At 43.2% G+C, this 22,670-nt stretch overlaps 2 protein-coding genes across 5 annotated transcripts; both read right to left on the bottom strand.

Annotated features, from left to right (window-relative positions):
- Nucleotides 1-418: 418 nt before the first annotated feature.
- SMG8 (SMG8 nonsense mediated mRNA decay factor) lies at nucleotides 419-10,012 on the bottom strand. The gene is made up of 4 exons (XM_054008559.1): nucleotides 8,278-10,012; nucleotides 5,800-5,945; nucleotides 3,582-4,457; nucleotides 419-2,136 (listed from the first exon to the last, which is right to left on the bottom strand). Exons 1-4 carry the CDS (start codon nucleotides 10,010-10,012, stop codon nucleotides 1,939-1,941), a joined length of 2,955 nt encoding a protein of 984 aa, XP_053864534.1. The 3' UTR covers nucleotides 419-1,938.
- A 674-nt stretch (nucleotides 10,013-10,686) lies between these two features.
- PRR11 (proline rich 11) lies at nucleotides 10,687-22,182 on the bottom strand. Of its 4 annotated transcripts, XM_054008454.1 has the most exons (11): nucleotides 22,113-22,182; nucleotides 20,386-20,507; nucleotides 19,375-19,489; nucleotides 18,741-18,894; nucleotides 17,889-18,011; nucleotides 15,867-16,112; nucleotides 15,479-15,574; nucleotides 13,208-13,320; nucleotides 13,028-13,087; nucleotides 12,846-12,942; nucleotides 10,687-11,797 (listed from the first exon to the last, which is right to left on the bottom strand). In XM_054008454.1, exons 3-11 carry the CDS (start codon nucleotides 19,482-19,484, stop codon nucleotides 11,729-11,731), a joined length of 1,068 nt encoding a protein of 355 aa, XP_053864429.1. In that variant the 5' UTR covers nucleotides 19,485-19,489; nucleotides 20,386-20,507; nucleotides 22,113-22,182; the 3' UTR covers nucleotides 10,687-11,728. The 4 variants fall into 4 exon arrangements, with proteins under 4 accessions (XP_053864429.1, XP_053864428.1, XP_053864426.1 ...); XM_054008453.1 differs by lacking the exon at nucleotides 20,386-20,507 and having other exon boundaries at nucleotides 19,375-19,635; XM_054008451.1 differs by lacking the exon at nucleotides 20,386-20,507 and having other exon boundaries at nucleotides 22,113-22,177.
- Between the last annotated feature and the right edge of the window lie 488 nt (nucleotides 22,183-22,670).

The raw sequence follows: 22,670 nt of genomic DNA, 5'->3' as shown, positions 1-22,670 counted from the left end.
TCAATAAACACCATAAACCCAGGAATTTGTGTAATGTTTTGCTTGTTTTATAGAGGGAGACCTATACATTATCATAATCCTCCATTCATTCTGGAGTTTAAGTGCACCAGCTCTCACAACGCCACCTGAAAGAGGTTAGAGGGAAACTTTCCCACATACCAAGGCCAAAAGTAGGATAAAGATCTAAAAGTCTGATAGATTTCAGACAATTAGACATTTAAAATGAATGGAGACTGGATAGGAAATTGTTAAGAGTTTAGGAAAGATTGATTGTTCTTTTGCTTGAATTGGAAACAAGCTGCATTTGGCCATTTAATATGTGTAAAACTGCACTAAACCCAGTCTTCATGTACTGATCACTTATGAGTTTATCAATTATGGCAAAATCTTGGTAAATAGTTATTCCACAGAGACAACATAATCTGCACCATTTTATCCTTGATAAGATATTTCCACTCCACATTCTTCCTCAAATGAAACAGATTACCTTTCTTTAAAGTTCAGTAATTTATGATCAATGACAGCATATACACAATCTGAATATAAGATTGACTCTCTGAAAACCAACCCCTTCACTTCAGAGTTATTTGAGATGGAAGAGCCTTCCAATGGGCCAGCTGCTCTAATCTCTCTACAGCTGTACTCTTGTACATAAGTGTTATACTGCATAAGTGCCTTTCACATATGATATTTTACAAGCACCATCAACTGTTATCAGCTGTTTTGGTTCCAGCGGAATTTTCCTCTTCTTCCAGTAACAGTTTAAACATCATTTCAGTTTGTGTATGCAAATTCTTCTCCTCTCAATGATGTTTCTCTATTCAATTGCACTATGAAGAAGTTTGAACAATTTAGTAATCTGACTCCTTCTTAAGTCTTCTGCTCCAGGATCTCAAAGCACTTTCTAAACTTTCATGCATTAAGTCACATAGCAGCCCTCAAGAAGCAAGGGAGGTATTATCCGCATCTTATAGTTCAGAAAATGAAGCAGCCATTTGAGTAATTTACTTCACATGGCAAATAATTGGAAGGGAAAAGAACCCACTCATCACAATTCCAGTTCTGTGCTTTAATTGCAATAGTAGTGCAAACTGGGAGACATTCTACCCTTTTGTTATATGCTACAAGGGCTTTTTTGTTTGTTTTTTAATTTTTAAACTTGTTTTAGAACGGGTTTCAGTTGTCAGTATTTTGTCTTTTTTTTTTTTTTTAAGCACACCTAACCATGACTCAGGTGTAGGAGCTGATTTCTTATGGCCACAGCTATGGCACTGGATAGATAATGTTCAAAAACAAGATCTGGTTGTCTGATCCACAAATGTACACCTATTTTTAATTTTTTTTTTTTTTTTTTTTTTTTTTTTTTTAATGTCTGACCTGAATGAACAGGGTTCCTGGCTCTGATGGAATTGAGAAGACAAATCCAAAAATGACTAAAGATATCTGTAATTACATTTTAAAAACTCAAATACAAAGTTTCTGCTAACAACACAATAAGAGTCCATATTTTTGATTTAAAAAGGCAGGTTAGAGAGACAGAAAAAGATTCTCTTCTCACTGTCTCCATCTGACAAGTAACAGCTTGATTCCAAGCAGGGGTAATTTTAATATAAGTTCCTAAATATGTAATTAGGGACAAGGAGTTGACTCATGAAAACATGTAGGGACACAGGCTCAGACATATAAAGATAAATTAAAAGTCGCTGGTTTCTACATATGAAAACTGATTGGTAAACAGAGAAAGTTGTCATGTTCCTTTCTCCACTTTGATACTCAGATCTTTATTCTGAATCTGGACCCTATTCACTTTACATGCAGTGGTTTCACTATACCAAGCAGTGATTACTGTTTAAGTATCAACAGTCAGGAATCAAAATCCATAATTTGGATTGAAAAAACAAGTTACCTTAAACCAGGACCAATGTACCAGAATAATTCTTATTGTGTAATGGCTTTTAGTATTCCTCGAACAACCTTATAACTCATTAACTGCTGGTTTTCTTTAGGAGGAAAACAGGGTCCACGTTCTGTCACATAAGCGTAAGGGAATCGCAGCACCCACAGTCCATCAGGCGGAAGGGTTATTTCCTGTTTCTCAGGGTAAAATACAGGGCAAGGCGGAGGCCCTGGTTGAACCTGAAAAAAAAACAACAGAGTAGGAAATATGTTAAGTGCTTTAAAAGATAAAATCAGCAAACTATTGGAATAAAACCCACTCAAATAACTAAATCCACACTGGTCTATTAAGTCTCTACTAAAATGCAGTTTAAAGCCACTTTAGTGCATTTTTAGAAGACAGTGTTTAAATGCTGTTCTTGCCAGAAAGGAAACAAGTTTCAAACCCCAGTGTGATCAAGATGCTGAACTTAAGATAACAGATTTGGCATCAAATCACAAAGGCCCTGTTTCACACTACAAAAAAATCTACATTTAGGGACCCAGTTGCATCTATGTAGTGCAGACAAGAATACACAGCTTCAACTGTGACTCAAATTGTTCTACCACCTTGGATTGTTCAGGACCGTAACGTGATTCAAGAGCACTTAAAATATTGTTTATCAACTGCACTAGAAGACTGAGCGGTGTCTTAACCAGGTCAAGAACTGATGTGGTGTAATTTTTTCCTTAGGCATATTAGATTTTCACAGGGTGGACAAGGGCCTTAGAAATCATATCACTTATAGGCATAAGTATCACTAGTTGATTTAGCTTTTTCCTTGCCATTTCATCCACATTCAACCCTAAAGGGGAATTTTGAAATATCACCATTAGGGCCTGATCTTGCAGCTCATACACAGGCAAAACTCATGGAAGTTAAATGCGGGTCTGAAAGATTAGACTACAAAACTGAATCTTAACCACTGAAGTAAAGTTACTGCGTTTCGTGTATGTAATTGGTGCCATTTCACTGCTGTGTGTAGCTTTAATCATTACTACTCCTGCTTGAACTTGCAAAACAAAAAACAATTTAGTATGTGGGTCTTTAAAATCTCTAAAACAGGTTCTGTTTGCTTTGTAGGAATATAGCACTGGAAGGGACCTCTTGAGACACTGAGTCCAGTCCCTTACTATCACAGGCAAATCAGTCATACAATTCCATTCTTAAACTTATCAAGCTCCATCTTAAAATTAGATAGGCTGTTTGCCCCCATTACTCCTATTGGAAGGCTGTTCTAGGACCTCACTCCTCTGATCAGAAACCTTCTAAATTTCCAACCTATCTCTCTCAAATAGCTCTTCTCCATCCCTGATGCCCATGCCCAATGCAATTATAGACAGCAATCATATTTCCTCTCAGCCTTCATTTTGCTAGACTAAACATAATTGTCGGGTATACGTTCCTGACTTACTCAAAATTTGACTTACGCAATGCGTTCCAGAACAGGGAGTGTCTGTAATTAAATCCTGATTCAGGTTGGAAGGAACTTCTTGGATTATCTACTCTTACCTCTTCAACGATGAAAGATCCTACATTCCTTTGTGTATCCCATAATAAGTGTTGTTAATACACTTTTTAGAGTTACATTTTGCAGTTCCTACAGTCACTTACAGGTAGCTAGATTCTATTTTTAATTTCTTACCTGAGGTGTCAGTATTATCTGCAGTGGAGCATCTGGCACTACAACAAAGAGTCTTATAAACTGAGCATAATATGGTTTAAGTCCTCGTCCCTGAGTTGATGAGAGGATGTATAAGGGCATATCAGAATTAAGGGCTTTTATAGCAGATTCTTTTGGCCCACCACCCATCACCTTCATGACTTTCTCAGGCCCTGAACACATGAACCTCCGACCACGGGCATCTTCATATTCAAATCCAACAAAGGCTCGAGCTATGTCATCTCTCCTCCTTCCTCGTCCCATTACAACTGCACTTCGTTTCCCAGGAACAGCTTTATTAGGAGCAGGCCAGGAATTAGTGTCTAGATCTCCCTCATCTTCAGCTCTTGTCCTGATGACAATGTCCCAAGGCATTAAGTAGTTTGTTCCTGGGATGAAGCCCTGTTGGTCTAAGCCTGTGTGGAAGTTATAAGCTTTAGCAGGGCCAAGTTTGACCAGTGACCAGCTAGAGAATTTGGGAAGAAGGCCCTTAGGGCAATTAGAATGGAGCATGCCAGGAAGATACTCAACAGTGGATGCCTGGCGATCTACCAAGCTTGGCCTCTTCTCGCTTTTAGATTCTGATGCTTGCCCGTGAGCCTCTGCATTGTCTCCTCCACCTTGAGGATCAGCTGGGTAGGTGCCCAGGCTATCCGTCGATTGACCCAAACTAAGGGCTAAGCTCAGGCTGGTGCTCTCTCCCTGGGTTTGAGGCTCCTTTTCTTTAAGTTTCTCAGCTTCTCCTTCTGGAGGGGCAGGTGAGGTCTCATCCTTGGCTGGTGCTGGATCAGGTGTACTCGGCTGAAATATCGGGAAGTTGATGTGGTCCAGTTTCCCACAACATTTCTCTTCCAGCAGCTGTGAAAGATGGAACACAGTTAACTTGTCATCTGTAGTCTCAATGTTCACATAGCTCTGAATCACAAAACTAACTGAATGCAGTTTAATATAATAAGCTATAGTATTAACAAGGCAATGCAATCTAGCTTCAAGCAAATATTGAGAGGCTCTCTTTTGGTGAAGTGGGAACCAGTGCACTTCTGAATGAAGTGCAGACACTATGCACATAACTGTTATGATTAGGCCTGGTCCACACACTGTTTTTGTACTAGTATAACTATTTTGGTTAGGGGTATGATTTTCTACACAAATAGTTAAAGATCATCCTAGTGAGGATGCAGTTATATTGGTATAAAGGTGCCTTACACCTTCCCTTATAAGCTACACCAATATAAGCACCTCGATACTATTATTGCTGAACCCGACTGGAAGGTACAGAATAGTACTGCTTTAACTATCCTAGTATAGTCAAAGTGGTACAAATTTGTGATTGTAGAAAAGCCCGTAGTTTACTGCTTTCATGGAAAATGAATAGGTTGTTCACCAAGCTATTCAGATGACTTGGGTCTGATCCTGCAAGGTACTGAGTACTCAACTGCTGTTAAGGCAATAGGAGTAAAAGCTGCTTGGGTCTTACAGGAGCAGGATAAGAAAAAAGTAATATGTAAATAGCCTAAAACGCCCTTCTTTCTCCCATGCCCCCCTTTCACTTAGGTCTCTCTCTCGCCTTGTGGTCAGAGGACTCATTTTCTTCCATCAAATCCCTCCTTAACATAAACTAACGCAAAGACCATTTTAAAAAAGGCTGTGCAGTACTCCCATGCCAACTCTAACTCTTATTGGAACACTACGTACTTGTTGTGTCTGCACTGTTTTGTCTGTCTCAGACCTAGGCTCCGATTTTGAAGCCTGAAGGGAGCATTATGATCATCTAGCCTCATCACCTGCATAACCCAAGACACAGAATCTCACCCAGTAATTCCTGCATCAAGCCCATAACGTCTGTTAAAACTATAAAATATATATTTAGAAAGATATCCAGTCTTGATTTACAGGTGTCAAGTGACGGAGGATCCACCACATCCCCAGGGAAATTATTCCAATGGTTAATTACCCTTGCTATTAAAAATATGCACCTTATTTTTAGTCTGAATTTGGCTAGCTTCCGCTTCCAATCACTTTTTCTCTCTCCCCCCCCCCCCCCCCCCCATAGACATTTATAGACCACAATCAAGTCACCTCTTAACTTTTTCTCTGGACTCTTCAGGATAAGCTGTGCCTTGTTTGTATAGCACAAGCATAGCTATGGCTTAATAAATAATATTTTCCTTTGAAGCAAAAATGGAAAGCTAATGATTACCTGATAGAAGTCATAATTGGCTGCTTTGATATCAAAGGGATCATCCCGGGGTGCTTGTTTCCTCCCACAGTTACAGGCACCAGTGGAGCGAGCCCGGCTGTTGTGATACAACACTGGAGGGTTTCTATCTGGCTCTGGTTTTTCCCCTGAAAAAGTAACAAGATTAATTGGTGTTTGCTTCACCCCATCTGGAGAGATACTTGTATAATTTGGCTATCTTCAACCCTCTTCTGCAATGATCCCTCATACTTCCCCCCAAATTACTTTCCAAAATTGCCAAACCCCTTCCTTGTGTTTGTTATACAACCAGTTACAAAGGCCCTTTGTACACACTGAGCTGCCTTTCTTGCCAATTGCTTATTGTGCAGGATGTGGAGCTGCTATGTAATAATTTATATTCCACCATTTGATTGTTATTGTGTTGGCTATATGACTGCAAGGGGTTAATTTAAGCAGAGGATAGATAGCCCCCCATTTATCAATATTTAAAAAACAATGCAACTACCATTTACTTTACATTTTACCTCTGACCAAGCTGATTTCAACAATCTGGCTTGGGAGTCCCCATAGGGGGATCCAAGCAGAGGAAACTGGAACAGTGAAGTTTGGATGGATAAGAAGATGGTCCCTGAAGGATAGGAAAAAGTGAGACAAAGACTGCTGGGGAGTAGACTGAACCCCAATCCCTAGAGGCAAAGGGGTCAGGGATTAACTAGGACTACTAAACCTTTAAGTAAGTCAAATATGCATATAGACCTTTTATTGTGTTGAAATCCTTTTTTCTTGTTATGCCTTGTTCCTACTGTTAAGATAAAACAATACATTGTTTTGAAGAGGCTGTTTTGGGTCACTGTGTTAACCACTGGTGCTCAGTCAGGCCTGCAGAGTAATCATGGGTGGTACACAGTGTGCTGTAGCCCAGTGACCAGATCTAAGAGTGTGAAATTGTGTTGTCCTTTTACCAGGTGAAAGCAAGAGAACACACATGTGAGGGGATGCACTCAGACAGGTCAAGGGTGCATCTAGGCCTTAACCACGACAGTTACCAGTTCTTGCTTGAAAGGACAAATAGTTCTTCTGGCGATTTATATATATTCCTTGCACAGTAAGGCTCTATTTTAAAATAGCATTTGCACCTCCCTAGGAAACCATCTTTCTAAGCTGGATATGAGTCAACAGTGTGCCTTTGTTGCTAACGGCATTTTGGGCTATATAAGTAGGGGCATTGCCAGCAGATCGAGGGACGTGATCATTCCCTTCTATTCGACATTGGTGAGGCCTCATCTGGAGTACTGGGTCCAGTTTTGGGCCCCATACTACAAGAAGGATGTGGAAAAATTGGAAAGAGTCCAGCGGAGGGCAACAAAAATGATTAGGGGGCTGGAGCACATGATTTATGAGAAGAGGCTGAGGAACTGGGATTGTTTAGTCTGCAGAAGAGAAGAATGAGGGGAGATTTGATAGCTGCTTTCAACTACCTGAAAGGGGGTTCCAAAGAGGATGGATCTAGATTGTTCTCAGTGGTAGCAGATGACAGAACAAGGAGTAATGGTCTCAAGTTGCAGTGGGGGAGGTTTAGGTTCAATATTAGGAAAAACTTTTTCACTAAGAGGGTGGTGAAGCACTGAAACAGGTTATCTAGGGAGGTGTTGGAATCTCCTTCCTTAGAGGTTTTTAAGGTTAGGCTTGACAAAGCCCTGGCTGGGATGATTTTGCTGGGGCTTGGTCCTGCTTTGAGCAGAGAGTTGGATTAGATGACCTCCTAAAGTCCCTTCCAATCCTGATATTCCAGGATTCTAAGGACATATGTCCAACTAGCATGGAGAGAACCCAAGTAATTAATGAGTCCAATCCTGCAACCTTTATTCACACCAAGTAGCAATTAGTTTTTTGGGGGGAGGGATTCTAAATCAAAGTTACATTTGGGGGGCAAGTGATGACACAAGGAACTGAGAATAGGGTGTGGAGCCTTTAACCTCTAGATTACTAGTTCTAATACACCTGTTACCACCATCTGATTACTGTTTTCTGTCCTCTATGAAATGAGTTTGGTGGTCCCATCCCACGTATACACATTACACACACCACCACAACTGGCAGTCTCTGCACAGACAGCCAGGACTGAACTGACCATGGAAACTCAACTATTTTCAATTCCTGGGAGTGGACACTCCCAATCAGGAGTGGGCACTCAGTAGGGATAATTAAGTGAATGCTGCATCACAGCCTTTGCTATAACCATCCCTTCAATAAACAGAGAAATGGAATCTAAACCCATCACTCCTGCACTTTGCATAAAGATTAACATTAGACACAAGACCTATTTTTAGAGTCTATGATCTACTGTACCTAATAGTATTTCTTTTAAAATAAAGCCAGTTTTAAAATTCAGTGGCCGTCAGATAGGAAAACATTTTATGGCTTAAAACTTGTAAACGAAAACTGCAAAAGGATCCTAACGCAACTGAGCTTAGTTACCTGATTTTGGGAGTAAGTGAAATTTATGCACACAGTGCTGATCAGTTAAACTTCGCTCCTCGCACAGCTGATGCCCGTTGCTCCAGAACTTGTAACAGTCTTCATGAAGTTGCATGGCATACTTGTGAAAGGCTGGTCCCCGGGCATGCTGGCTGTACACACGCAAGGCTTGTGCCAGCTGATTCTTATGAACTGTCATAGTGTAATTGTGGGGCAGGTTGGACTGGTAGGCACTGTGGGCCATGGGGAGAGCCTTTTGGCAACGGTTTTCAGAAAACTTAGTGTCTATATCTAGGTACCCCTCCAAGACTTTGATGCTTCCCATAATTTTGGAGGTCAGTTCCCCAGTGAGGGAAGCTGGGTCATCATCTTTCCCCTCAATAGCCACTTCATACAATTTCTGAGCTGCAGCAACCCACTTCTGATATGTAGGAAGCTCGAAGTGAGAGGGCTGAGGGTTTCTCCCCACACTATCATCAAAGCCTTTCTTACTGAGCACCAGCTCTACATGTTGCCATAGGAACTCCTTGAGGGTGCAGTCCACCAACTGCCCAGAGGAGCTGGAGCTGCTACTGCTACTCTCAACATGGAAGGACAACTGCTGCCTGCCATGTCTCATCATCTGATATCTCCTGGGCCCCGCCAAGGTGGGTGCCAGCAAGGAATCGGTCTCTTTCATCGTGCAGTTGCTCCTGAGCTGCTCCAGCAGCATGGCCACCGGGTCCTCTCCATCCTGGGCCCCACCAGCCACAATGTAGACAAAGGCCTGGTTAGCAGGCACAGTGAAAAGGCAGTTGATGCTCTGGTTGGTCAGCACCCGACTCTTACGGAAGATGCGGTAGATCTGGTCCTCCAGGGCATGCTGCAACCTCCTCTTAGGTGAATGCTTCTTGGGTGGGGGCTTCTCCAGCTGGCCGCAGAGGTCTTGCCCCCTGCCTGGTGGGGGGTCCACCTTCAAGGCCCCATTAAGCTGGAAGAGGAAGAGGAGGCGGGGCGGGCACGGCCTGCAGTTGAGCTTCCACTCCTTGCCAACCGGGCAGTCCTTGATGGCGGCCTTGAGGGAGGGCAGCACCTTCTGCCTCAGCCCATCCAGCGCCCTGAAGACACGGTCATAGGTGATGTCGAAGGAGCAGGTGGGGTGCACCATCAGCAGGATGTGGCAGACGGAGAAGAGGTAGAGAAGGCTCAGGCAGTGCAGCTTCTCCTGGTGCTTCCAGAACTCATGGGCCTCGGCATGGGGCAGCGGGGCGCCCGGGGGGTGGCCGAGCCCCGGCACCCTGGCGTCCCCGGCGCTGAGGTCCCTGCAGGCCTGCAGCAGCTGGGGGGTGTCGCAGATGGAGGTGAGCACCAGGTACAGCACCTTGCTCTCCTGGTTGTAGTAGGCCTGCAGCAGGTTGTAGTCCTGGGCGGCGGGCTCCCCGTCTCCGGCCGCGGGCTCCCCGCCATCCCTGGGCTCGGCCCCGCCGCGCTCCGCGCTCTCCCGCTGGAAGAGGGGGAAGACCTGCCGGTCGCACACGGTGCTCACCAGCGCCGCCTTCTCGGAGCTCAGCTGCAGGGCCGTCTTGCCGAAGATGCCCACCACACACACCTCCTCCTCCCCGGGGGCGCCCGTCCCGCCGCTCCCCTCCGCGCCGCCGCCGCCGCCCCCAGCCAGCAGCAGCTCCCGCAGGCTCACCGGCACAGTCATCGCCGCGGCAGCCCAATGGGCCAGACTTCCTTCGGAGCTACTGGGCATGCGCCACAGCAGAGCATGCGCGGTAACTCCAGAAGCCGCCGGTGTTAATGCGCATGCTCACAACGCTGGGCGATGCTGAGCAGTAGGAACGCAGCTGCCCTCACCTTGCCCTCAGCCCCGTGGGTTGCTAGGTTGGGTGGGTGCGGAGAGGACAGAAGATGATGGGGGGGAACTAGGGAAGAAGAGGTTCAGGGAGCAGAGTGGTTATCCCCAATCAAACAGCAGCATCACGAGGAGAGAGGCTATGCCAGACTTGCACCCAGCAACTCCCCTTCAAATCACCCACAATCCAGAGGAAACATGTACCTGTAAGAGCCCAACTTCTAAAACCATCCTGCAAACAATTGACTAATACTGTAGCCCTTCCAATGAGCAGTGGGGGGGATCTTTCTAGGTTATGGAACTGAGCAAGGGGTCTGACAGATCTTTCTACTGCAACTTGCAGAAGCCACATCAAGTGGAATTCTAGGGGAATTTCCACTTGTTTCAGCTCATTCCCCCTCAAAACTGCATACGGGGTGCTGGAACAATTTTTTTAGTGAGGGTGCTGAGAGCCATTAAACCAAACTGTAAACCCTGCATATAATGGAAACAACTTCAAGCCAGGGGATCCTGCAGCACCCCTAGTTCTAGCACCTATGTTTGCATATTCAATTACAAGAAAATAAACTCCAGCCTGTCAACATTCATGTTTATTTTTATATATAAAAAGAACGATCAGGGCTATTTCAGTGGTTTAGTTTCAAGTTAATACAATAGGAAATGTGTAATCACTGGTGGAAAATATGCAGCGTAAACATGTAATAATTATAATAAACAAGACTGGATATTGGCAGTAGGAGTTTAAGGTGGCTTACAGTAACTACATATTTGTTTAGGAACCAAGCATGTTCATTCCATTCCTAAAACACCAATTAGGACCTCTGACATTTCCATTTTGAAGCACTTCATAAATATTATTAGTTAATTATCGCAACCTTCCCGTGAGGTCAGTATCATAAGCCAAATTTTGCAGATGGGGAAATTGAGACACATTTAGTGACCATGCCCAAGGTCACATAGCAAGTCAGTGGGAGAGCCAGGAACTTAGGAGTTCCTCACTTCCAGTCCCCTGGCTCTAAACACTAAACAGTGGTGTCTCAAATTGGGTATGTTAATGTAAACAGAAGCCAAAATGGTACATGCTGGAAAACAGTAATAATACTTTCTTATTGAGCCACATAACTATTATTTATAAAAAAAATTGCTAACCTATTTGTTACAGGAAACACTGGAGTCTTAAATTACTTTCCTCTTTTGAATTTTTTTCCTCTAACATTACAAATATTGCCAAAGTCATCTTTAAAAAAATGTAAGACAAACAACATTAAGTTTAAATTACTTCCTTGTACATATGCATCTATATCACAAAAATACAGCACTTTTGGAAGTTTCAGAAGAAGTCAATGTTCCAAAGGACCAAAGAGACTTCATTCTCTTCTCATCATTTGAAGAGGTACCCCAGTGTGAAGACTGAGACACATTAGGACATTCTGGGGAAGGCTGTACCTTCTTGGATAGAAAACTTCCATCTCAAGGACCATCAAAATGGCACGTTTTATGTGTGCTAAACTTACTTTTAAAAAAACAAATTGTTTACCCCTTAGTGATACAAAATTGGGGTTAGACAAGTAGCTACCTGACGCTCAATTGACATAAAAATATTGCAGCACAGATCTAGTTTTGTTCATCAAAGCTGCTTGCAGTATGTAACCGAGCTGGAGAGGGAGTCTTTGGGTGAGCCATCTGTTAAAATAAGAACCAAGTTAGAATTTAGATTTCAGAAACAATTACATACTTACTAGTGGGTAATTCTTATTCATCGCATCCTAACTGTAAGCGAACACCTAGTCCAAGAGGATTCCTAACATGTATAACATTTGTAATCCTTGGTTTCTTTCCAGTGTCAGCAGCAGTCTTATTTTTAACTTATTGTTTTTTGGGTATTTTTGATGTTCAAAAAGCTGCTACCACCATGATAATCATAGTCTTTGAGAACCTCTGCATATTCCCACTTGTGGGGTATACTCCTGCAACCACTGAGCCTCAGAGATATCTAGAAAGCAGCACCCTAAATAAGCCCCACCTCATGTGAGCCCCAAATGTTTGCAATCAAAGTTATAGAAGTGCCATCCAACCCCTATCACCTCAGCTCCTCCTCCTAAATTTTAAAATCCTCTGAGAAAAGAACTCTAAGGGAGAAGGGAACACAGGGGGAGACTCTGCAAGGGTGTTGTTCCCCACACGTAGGAGGATGCAGAGGCCACATTGATGAAGAATCCCGCCTGCTGTGCATCTATTTTGAGCACTTGATTATGCTTTGAATTAAATTCCAAGATTCAAGTTTGTTTTGTATGCTACAAATAATATTTAGCACTTCTAGCATTCTTTACATTCTCAAAGTACTGAACATACATTAACTAAGTGGTAGGTAGCATGAGGCAGTCGACTGGATATCAGGAGACCAGACTTCTGCTCCCAGCTCTGCTCATGACCTCCTGGTTGATCTTGGTCAAATCACATCACCTTTCTATGGCTGTTTTCTCATCTGTAAAATGGGAATAATGACCCTCCTTTATAAACCACTAAGATCTATGGGGGGAAAGTTTTATTCGAGATAAGTGTCACTATTATGAGTCATAGTAATTATGGGCTCAGCTGTATGAGGCACCAAGAGCTTTCACATCCCACTGCCAAGCTATATGATGACATTTTGGAACAATATCTTATACTGGGCTTTTAAAACTCCAACCAAACTTTCTGCAACAAGAAACTGACAAACACAATGTCTTACCTGAAATTTGCGCCTCAGTGCCTGTGTCATTATTGGAGTCAATCCAGTGCCGGTTTCCATGTTTTCTTTGTTAGTTAATGGAGTTCCACCAGGACTCCTGAAGAGATCGTAAAAATGGGAAGGAGCATTATTCTTAAATTTCTGATTAATTAAAAAACAAAAGAAAACAGAAAGGAAGTTACCTCTGAATATTGACTCTCTTAAGATGTTTTCTAAGGTCTATTTGATTTTTGCTGGGAGTGCTGATAAAAAACAACAAAATGTTAAAACCAACATTTTTGAAGAACTATCAACGATGATTATTATTCTGAACATATACCATCTTTTCCCTGTGACATGAAAGAATGTAGAAAGTTCCTTACATTAGGAGGTTTGTAATGGGAGCTGGTAGGAGCTTGGATTTAGGTCTCAGATTAATGCTTTGTAAATCTGAGACTGTAATTAATGACCTGCGCTTCTTCACTGGTGATCCTGCCTAAAATTAAAAAAGAAAAATGTTATCAAAAATACATTTTAAAAGCCCCCACAAAACATACAATCTATTTAATATTTATACCCTGCATGTTTTTAGTGCACTATGGCTCATCGGCTGTTTTGCGTCATTAAGATTTAATGTACCATGGACAAAAATAGCCATTTTATAGAAGACTCCTGTGCACACATTGTACAAGGAAAAATATCCATATATGGTTAAAATTCAGAAAGCTACAGGAATGCTGGATGCTATTACCCTAAACTAAAAAGGAACACACCAGGCATTGACCCTGGCGCTCTCTGTGGCCATGGGGCAAGTCACTTAACCTCTCTGCCTCAAATTCCCCATCTGCAAAGTTAGGATAACAATATTTACTCGCATATCTTACTGCGGATTTGGAGATAGGATTAATCAGTCGATGAGCCCAAATTCAACTTTGGTGTGAGCCCACAGAAGTTTCTGAATGAACTCTATATAAGAGATGCATTTCATCCGATGTTTGCAGAGCGCATTGAAGGTTTATATAGATCTGCCAAGTATGATTATTAGCTGAAATCTAAAATCTGTCGTAATGTATTCACTGAACTACTTTATTAATTGGATTTATCATCATTACCCCCAAAACGTGTTGTCTAGAACTATAAAGGGCAACATAAGCAAAAGAATAGAGTAGCTAAGAATATGAATGAATAAATTATTTAAAACAACTTCACACAAGAGATGGAAATGATCAAAGGGCATAGCATATATTCAGCACTTCAATAGGAAATATTCCTTGAGGCAGGAATAATAGGTGGTGCTTAAGTTTATTTTTAGGAGAATGTTTGCGAGTTGAACTGTCAAATGCAATTTTTCAGCTAACAAGAGTACAGGCACTAGCCTTGGTTAAAACTATGGCCTGAAAAATTCAATGCATGGCTCTCAATGAGAACAAGAGAAGTTGTGCAGAAGCCAAGAAAGATCAGGAATATGATTCTGGTCTCTACAACCCAGATTCTCAAAGGTATTTAGGCACCGAACCCCCACTGATTTCATTGGATCTACAGCTGTACACCAACTGAGGCTGAACAACAATATAGATTTCTTGACTTAGCAAATGTTTGTTTATTTAGCCATTAGTAGGGCCCTACCAAATTCACAGTCCATTTTGGTCAATTTCACAGTCACAGGATTTAAAAAATAATAAATGTCATGATTTCAGCTATTTAAATCTGAAATTTCACAGTGTTGTAATTGTAGGGGTCCTGACCAAAAAAGGAGTGTTGGGGGGTTGTAAAGTTATTGTAGGGGGGGTTGTGGTACTGCTACCTTTACATCTGTGTTGCTGCTCGCGGTGGCGCTGCCTTCAGAGCTGGGCAGCTGGAGAGCGGTGGCTGCTGGCCGGGAGCCCAGCTCTGAAGGCAGAGCCGCCACCAGTTGCAGCGCAGAAGTAAAAGTGCCATGGTTTGGTATTGCCACCCTTACTTCTGCTCTGTTGCTGGCAGGGCACTGCCTTCAGAGCTGGGCACCTGGCCAACAGCCACCATTCTCTGGTTTCCTAGCTCTAAAGGCAGCGCAGAAGTAAGGGTGGCAATACCACAAGCCCCCTAAAATAATCTTGTGACCCACTACAACTCCCTTTTGGGTCAAGACTTCCAATTTGAACACTGGTCTCCCACGTGAAATCTGTATAGTATAGTGTAAAAGCACACAAAAGACCAGATTTCATGGTCCATGATGTGTTTTTCATGGCTGTGAATTTGATAGGGCCCTAGCCGTTAATGGCAGCCATTTCTGATATGGTCCTGGGAAACCAGGAATTCTATTTGTTAGAACAGAACTTCAAGACACAAATCCTGGGTATAATGCACAGTCCAACCAAATGGAGTACGCACTGAGGGCAATCTTTCCCCACACCCAAGCAAAGGAGTTGCTTCACAGCTACTACTCCAGACTTGAGGGGAGAAAAGGTTGCGTATCTGCTCAGAAGAACCATTAATCCTGCACTCAGATCCCCAGTGTGCACAGAGCCACTATGGAGCCAGGCTACCCAGTATATAGGGGTTCTACAACTGCTGCATGAGGCTCCCGCCAATACACAGTGGAAGACATTGGTTTGATAGCAGGCAGGATTTGCCCCAGAATAGCACTATCCAGTTATACACGTCCTTTGGTTTACCTGGTCTGTTTCTGTGTACTTCTGTGTCTTCTTTAGTTTCACATTCAGGAGATCCTTGAGAGTTATTTGTATGGGCCCATCTTTTACTAATGTAGCCTGAAAACAAGGGGAAGTTGGAACGAAGGGTAAAATCAGCAAATTGTGTGGCTCTCATAAGACATGTTTCCCTCACTTCGTACCAAAATCCATCAAAGACCAACTGAAGAAATACAAGTATCAGGAGGTAACCGTGTTAGTTTGTATCCACAAAAATAACAAGGAGTCCGGTGGCACTTTAAAGACTAACAGATTTATTTGGGCATAAGCTTTCGTGGGTAAAAAACCCACTTCTTCAATGCCACCGGACTCGTTGTTTTTGAAGAAATACAATAATTCTATTACTCCCTACCTGAAGTGCTTTTGTGCTATTGCCCCTTTTGAGTAGCAAAGGTGCAGGTGGTGGTGGTGGTGGTGGAGGAAGAGGAGGTGGTGGAGGTGGAGGAGGAGGAGCAGATGCAGGTTGCAGCACTCCCACAGAAGACAGGGATACCGGGTCTGCCAAGCTGATTTGTGCACAGGCAGGAACAGCTAGTAATGGTTTATTACATCTTTGGCAAGCAGAGTTTTCTGAGGAACTAACAACGGTCCCACTCATCTGAGGAGAAAAAAAAAGACAAAATAAAGAACATTAAATTAACTGTTTAGAGAATAGGAATGTTTAGGGAATGGAGTTCATAACTTCCATTGATCCAGGATGCCCAGCCCACAATGTGCCTGCTATTGGAGTGATCATCAAGCTGGCTAACTGCTGCCTTCCAGCCTCAGGGTGGCAGTATTTCAGTGATGCTGTATGTGTAGGGAACGTGAAGTGATTTGCAATGAAAGGAGCTAAAGCAGTGGTTCTCAACCCAGTGTGCTTTTCTTTTTTTGAAGAGCTCTGTCTGTCAGCCCCAGGTGGCTGGGATAAAGGTGACAGCCGGGGCACTGCCACCCGGGGTCTCTTTCCCCCCTGCTCAATATCTCACTGTAACTCAGCCAAGGCTCAGCCCCCCCCCCCCAACCCCAGTCCCTCACCTAGTGGCGATGGGGCTCCGGCTGTCAGCCCCAGGGTGGCTGCAGCAGCGCAGAAGTAAGGGTGGCAATGGGGCGCTAAGTCTGCTGCTATTGTGCCTCAGAGCTGGGCACCTAGCCACTGCTCTCTGTTCCGCCTGCAGAGTTGGGTGGTAGTACTTTGGGGGGAGGGTAAATGACTACAAATACAAATAAGGGGGGGCCCAATCAAATAAGTTTGAGATCCAAAGAAATGCAAGCTATTTTGTATTTACACAGGCCCTATAATTTCCAAACCTGAATTTATACATTTCTCTAGCAATTCTATTCCATATTAGGGGTGGGATTTTCAAAAGCACCGCCGTGACTTGGGGGCACAAGCTTCATTGTCTAAATTCATTTGATCATCAACTTAGAGAGCATTCCCTACTTTTGTTTATATGTAGTGTGTGACCCAATTATATCCTACTAAACATCATCGGGGGAAATATTTAGGCCATAATAATAATTACTCTGTCATCAGGGAATGTTATGGGCTGGAGAATTTTTAAAAAGGCAGAAAAGTTCGACCAGTGCTTCAGACCCCACTCCTGCAACTTCTTCCATTTCACCAGTTCCCTGAACCCTAAATTTGGGGAGGGGGCTCTATATAGACATAGTGGTCTCTGCATGGAGCAAGTTGCAAGGCTGCAACTTTCATTTCAACAGCATCTTTTACTATGGAAAATTACTAACAACCATTATAGCCAAAACACAGTGAAGATCTTAAAAATATATATATATATTTCTAAACATATTTTACCTACCATTGTCGCAAACACCATCTTCAGCCATTGGAAGACGGAGAGATGGAGCAAAACATTACTCTATTTTTTTCCAGTTGGTGTACTTTGTGCATTTAACAATGCTTTGCTCTGTGGAGAATCAATTTGGCACACAGAGTCCCATTGCCAGATCAGGACATTATTGAACCTGTTTGAGCAGGTCTTTCACACAGGAGTAGGGGAGGGAAAAGACATCTTTGAAGAATAGGAAAGTTTGGTTGTAAAGCCACAAACATTGACAGAGAGATTCAGGGACACACGTAGAACCTGAAAACTACTTTGAATATTTGTCTAATTGACTGGATTTCAAGATAATGGTGTCCCTTCAGTAGCATACACATAGCACAAACACTTTTAGTCTCCGTGACTGACCACAGATCTTTAAATGCTTAGGCCAGTGTTATTAAACCTTTTTGTGGACCCCTAAAAAGTTTTGAATGGAGATGTGAACCGCTTTAGAAATCTTAGGAATAGTCTGTGGACCCCCAGATTGAAAACCACCAGCTTAGCAAATATGAGAAAAATCACACTGCTAATGGGACTAACATGTGACTGACCTGGATCACTCCTTGTAGTCTGGAAAATTCAATTTCCAGCTTTTCCAATTGTTGCTTCAGCATGTTCAGTTGCCGCAGGTAGAGCCGTGAAGGAAATATGGTGTCTTTGATGACTTCAAAACTCTAAGCATCACAAAGAAACCAGAGGACTATTTTCAGAGTTAAACACAATGGTGTGAAATTTCAAAAGTACCTAAGGGACGTGGGAGCACAACTCACATTGAAAGTCAGTGAAAACTCTTTTGATTGTATTCAGTGGCATGAAACAACATGGATAGGCCATTTCAAATCTGCTCTCATTTTTTTCCTTTCCCATCCTTGGGTCAGAGTACACCAGAAAAGCAGACCTGCTACATTCATAAGATCTCGTCTTATAATTTGCTAATTTTGAGTATTGCAGGTGGCTGCAAACTGGTAAGCCGTCAGGAACCGAACGATGGACCACATTTCTTTGGAAAGGTGTTGTCCTGCAGATGCTCAATAAGGTTTCAGATTTTAACTCTGAACTCTAGAGTATGTTTTTTTGTCTGACCCATCAGGGTCATGCACTAACATCTCCTAGGCTCTCAAGAGTTACAAGCTGGGTCCTTTGTCATTGCAAATCCTCCAAATACTGCATTAAAGTCTCCAATTTCACATACAATCTCAATGTCACCTTAATTTGGGGCATTTTTACCATACCTATTCCCCCAGCAGATACCCCCCCACTTGAACCTTAATAATTCCTTCCAAAGCTATAGATTCTCCAATAACTACAATTGAACTTTCACCTTAATTTTGGAGTTAGGTACTGTACACATGCACAGAGCACTATGGTAATCTCAGACAGAAATAGAGATTTAGAAAACATACCTGTGCAACACTGTTCTGGCACCACCAATACAAAGATGATGCTGTCATTGCCAAGGGCCTTACTGCATCCTTTACACTGGGGAGGATTAATGGCCAGACTGAGAAAGTGCTACTTTGGCTGTGGGGGGGATTTGGAGGAAGACCATCCAATAACCTGTGGAAGAAAATTTCAAATTTAACTTTACAAGTAAATAAATCATTTTAGCCATCCAAAAATGTAACAGTGGTCAATCAGTTGGTCATTTAGAAGTGTCAATATAACAGGTGAGTTTGGAGTAAACATCAGTGCAAGGGAAGGGGATGGTAGGAAAATTTGTGTTACACTGTAGGGAACATTCCTGCCCTGGCAAAGGAATAAGATTTTCCCAACAGGTTGTTTCAGGCTCCAATTACTGAGATTTTGTGATAACTCTTTTCCAAGCCCCATTTCCTGAGGCATTTAAAATTAGATTGGATAGGAAGGACACTGGAAGATGTACAAGAGGGAACAATTCTGCCGCAGCTAGGCCATGAAATAGATGGGACTCAACAAGTCTCCTCCATCTCCAGTTTCTGTGATTCAGTGTACTCTTTGGAACTAGCAATGGACCTATGAATTGGGTTAATGAGAAAACTAAATGTAATGTGAGCTTACCTTTGAGGGAGAGGATTCAAGCACTGCAGTTTAGTGACATCTCCCTTCTTGTTCATTAGAAGTTTTGCTCGGGCCCGCAGCTTCCGCCGTCGTTGCTTATACTTTGCCATTATTTCTAGGGAGCCAAGTTCAAGAGCAGTTCAATCACTCTACAAGAGTTTATAATGGGCACCGCATTTCAAGACAGATGTGGAGAAATTGGAGAGGGTCCAGAGAAGAGCCACAGGAATGATTAAAGGTCTAGAGACCTATGAAGGAAGGCTGAAAGAATTGGGTTTGTTTAGTTTGGAAAAGAGAAGACTGAGAGGGGACATGATAGCAGTTTTCAGGTATCTAAAAGGGTGTCATAAGGAGGAGGGAGAAAACTTGTTCATCTTAGCCTCTAAGGATAGAACAAGAAGCAATGGGCTTAAACTGCAGCAAGGGAGATTTAGGTTGGACATTAGGAAAAAGTTCCTAACTGTCAGGGTGGTTAAACACTGAAATAAATTGCCTAGGGAGGTTGGGGAATCTCCATCTCTGGAGATATTTAAGAGTAGATTAGATAAATATCTATCAGGGATGGTCTAGACAGTATTTGGTCCTGCCATGAGGGCAGGGGATTAGACTCAATGACCTCTCGAGGTCCCTTCCAGTCCTAGAATCTATGAATAATCCTGCTTTTATTAAAGAGCAGAGCTGCCGCAAGAAGGTGGAAAAGACGAGGGATGCATGTCAATAAATCCTACTTCAAGATATTTGGAATTGTCTTGTTTGAACAGAAGTAATACTTAGAAACATTAATTATTACCTCCTTTAAAGTATTTCTGTAATCACCTGGAGAGAATTTGTACATGTTAAAACAGCTGATAGAATGATGTTGAAACTGACATTTTAAACTCTCCATTTTAAACCATCCCATGCCATCGAATTTTTGACAAGGAATATTGGGAAGAGAGGACAAATCATAGATTTGGTAGAGGAAATCATCATATAATTGCACAAGATATGGAAATATAATATATCCAGGACCTATGTAAAATGCACCGCTTGCTCCATGGGTGCCAGGAGAGTGACCTCTTTGTCCTCCATGGCACAGGACTGTTTTGAAAGACGTGCATACTCCTTGGCTTGTTCAATATTCCTCTTCTCTACTGAGAATGCCAACAAGAGATCCCTAATTGACCTATCAACTCATTTTACATAGTCATTCCCACCTGATGGCTGTTTGTTGAACTGCCAATCACTACTGATAGGCACTTTTATTTGAACTGGTGCCCTTAAGGCAAAACCCACCTCCATCCAACAAATATGCATGTTAATATTTTTAGTTTAATTGTTTTAAAATAAGAGAATTTAGGCACAGGCTCTCTAATAGGATTACCTGGCTTCTGCTAGCCGTGGCAAGTGAATGCTTTTAGTTTGAATTTTTGTAAAGATTCTTAGAGAGACAAGGTGGGTGAGGTCATAACTTTTAATGGACCATCTTCTTTATTTGGGACTGACACGTCTACAGTTACACTACATATAAAGGTTATGAGAGAGCGCAGCACAGTTTCTTATGATGTTCTAATTGAGCAACTCCGGAGCTATCAAAATATTGCAGCCTATTAGACATAGGGGCGGTCAGGGGATAAGGAGCAGAGAGAGTTGGATGGGTCAGGGATTCTGAGGGGGGCATCAGGGGGCAGGAAGTGGGAAGGGGTGGATAGGGGGCAGGGACTAGGCTCTTTGGGGAGGCAGAGCCTTCCTTACCAGGCCCTCCATACAGTTTTGGAACCCTGATGTGGCCCTCAGGCCAAAAAATTTGCCCACCCCGGTCTAGTGTATGCATGGGAATCTGCAAAGCAATTTGGGACCCTTTGCAGTAAGAGGTCCCACCGTAACATGGTTATTATTACAGCTAGCATGACTCTATTCAGCTTCTAGTTAGAGAAGAATTTTATTGTGATTAAGATGCCAGACTGGTGCTTACACTGGGTTCAATTTTTCCAGCTGTACAATAGAAACAAAATGCTTTTCTCCCACCCTTTGTCCATCTTGCCTAGTTAGAGGCAAGCTCCATGCCTTACTCTGTACAGTAGACCCTCAGAGCTATGAACACCTCGGGAATGGAGGTTGTTCGTAACGCTGAACAAAACGTTATGGTGGTTCTTTCAAACGTTTAAAGCTGATCATTGGCTTAATGCAGCTTTGAAACTTTAGTATGCAGAAGAAAAATGCTGCTTTCCTTTTTTTTTTTTTTTTTTAGTAGTTTACATTTAGCACAGTACGGCCTCGTATTTGCTTCTTTTTGGGGCGGGAGAGGGAGTCTCTGCTGCTGCCTGATTTTAAATTTGTTAGTCTCTAAGGTGCCACAAGTACTCCTGTTCTTTTTGCCAGATTGTGTATTTCTGGTTCCAAATGAGGTGTGTGGTTGACTGGTCAGTTCATAACTCTGCGGTTCCCCTGTGTATGTACCCAGCACCTAGCACCCCGGAGACGGTAGATAACTAGGTCTCTAGCCTGCACTGCCTCCCTGCAGCAGGATACCCACCAGCCTAGCGGGGCATGCATCACTCTGGGAGCCTCCCAGCGCCCTCAAGCTTTCCCCATAGGCCCCCTCCCCAGAACCCCGGGCTCTAACCCCCTTCACTACCCCCCTTGTACCCCAGCCGTGCCCCCCCCTCTGCACCCTCGGCCGCCCCGCCCCTCTGTGCCCCCCGGGTGGGGGGGGGAGTGACCAGCCACTCGGCTCGCCCCCCCACCCACTTACTTACCTGCTCATCGGTCCGAGCAACCTCCCTGCAATTCAAAATCGCTACACCAGCCACCCTAAGCCAATCGCAGCCCAGCTCTCTTCTGCCTCCCACGGAGCCCGACATCCGCCAGAGCTATCCAGGCTCTGATTGGTTACAGCGAATTCAGGTCCAGCCAGTCGACGCCAAGCGTGTACATGATAAGGAGGCGGGGAGAAGAACCAATCCCAGCATAGCTCTCATGTGCCATCAGCACGTCCTGCGCCACACGAAGGAAAGATGCCTCACGATTGGTTGGAAGGGTTTCAGTTTAACCAATCAGTTTGCCAGAGTGTTTGTTTTACAAAAGACCAATCAGATTAAAAAGTGGGAGGGGAGAAGCCAATAACAGAGCAGTGGACAAGATAAACGAAAAAGAGGCATAGTTCCCCCACCCCCTCTGCAATAGACCAATCAGAAAACAGGGGTAACCCTGCTACCCAATTAGCTAGTACAGTTCCAATATCAGCCAATCACAATTGGAGTCCACTCTCAGCCAGTCATAATTCGCGGCTCTCCTTTCCTAACCAATCACATGGT

The sequence above is a fragment of the Malaclemys terrapin genome, chromosome 18 (assembly GCF_027887155.1).
Source record: "Malaclemys terrapin pileata isolate rMalTer1 chromosome 18, rMalTer1.hap1, whole genome shotgun sequence".
Lineage (NCBI taxonomy): Eukaryota > Metazoa > Chordata > Testudines > Emydidae > Malaclemys > Malaclemys terrapin.
This window is presented reverse-complemented; position numbering and strand designations above follow the sequence as displayed.

Bases quoted from the DNA above. Each gene is read 5' to 3' on its own strand.
- SMG8 (XM_054008559.1), bottom strand. From the start codon at position 10,012: ATGCCCAGTAGCTCCGAAGGAAGTCTGGCCCATTGGGCTGCCGCGGCG. The intron at 4,458-5,799 runs GTAATCATTAGC...CATCTTTCACAG, and splicing joins CCAATTATGACTTCTATCAG to CTGCTGGAAGAGAAATGTTG. The intron at 2,137-3,581 runs GTAAGAAATTAA...TTTTTTTTTCAG, and splicing joins AGATAATACTGACACCTCAG to GTTCAACCAGGGCCTCCGCC.
- PRR11 (XM_054008454.1), bottom strand. From the start codon at position 19,484: ATGGCAAAGTATAAGCAACGACGGCGGAAGCTGCGGGCCCGAGCAAAA. The intron at 12,943-13,027 runs GTAACTTCCTTT...CGATCTCTTCAG, and splicing joins AAGAGAGTCAATATTCAGAG to GAGTCCTGGTGGAACTCCAT. The intron at 11,798-12,845 runs GTAAGACATTGT...TTATTTTAACAG, and splicing joins CACTGAGGCGCAAATTTCAG to ATGGCTCACCCAAAGACTCC.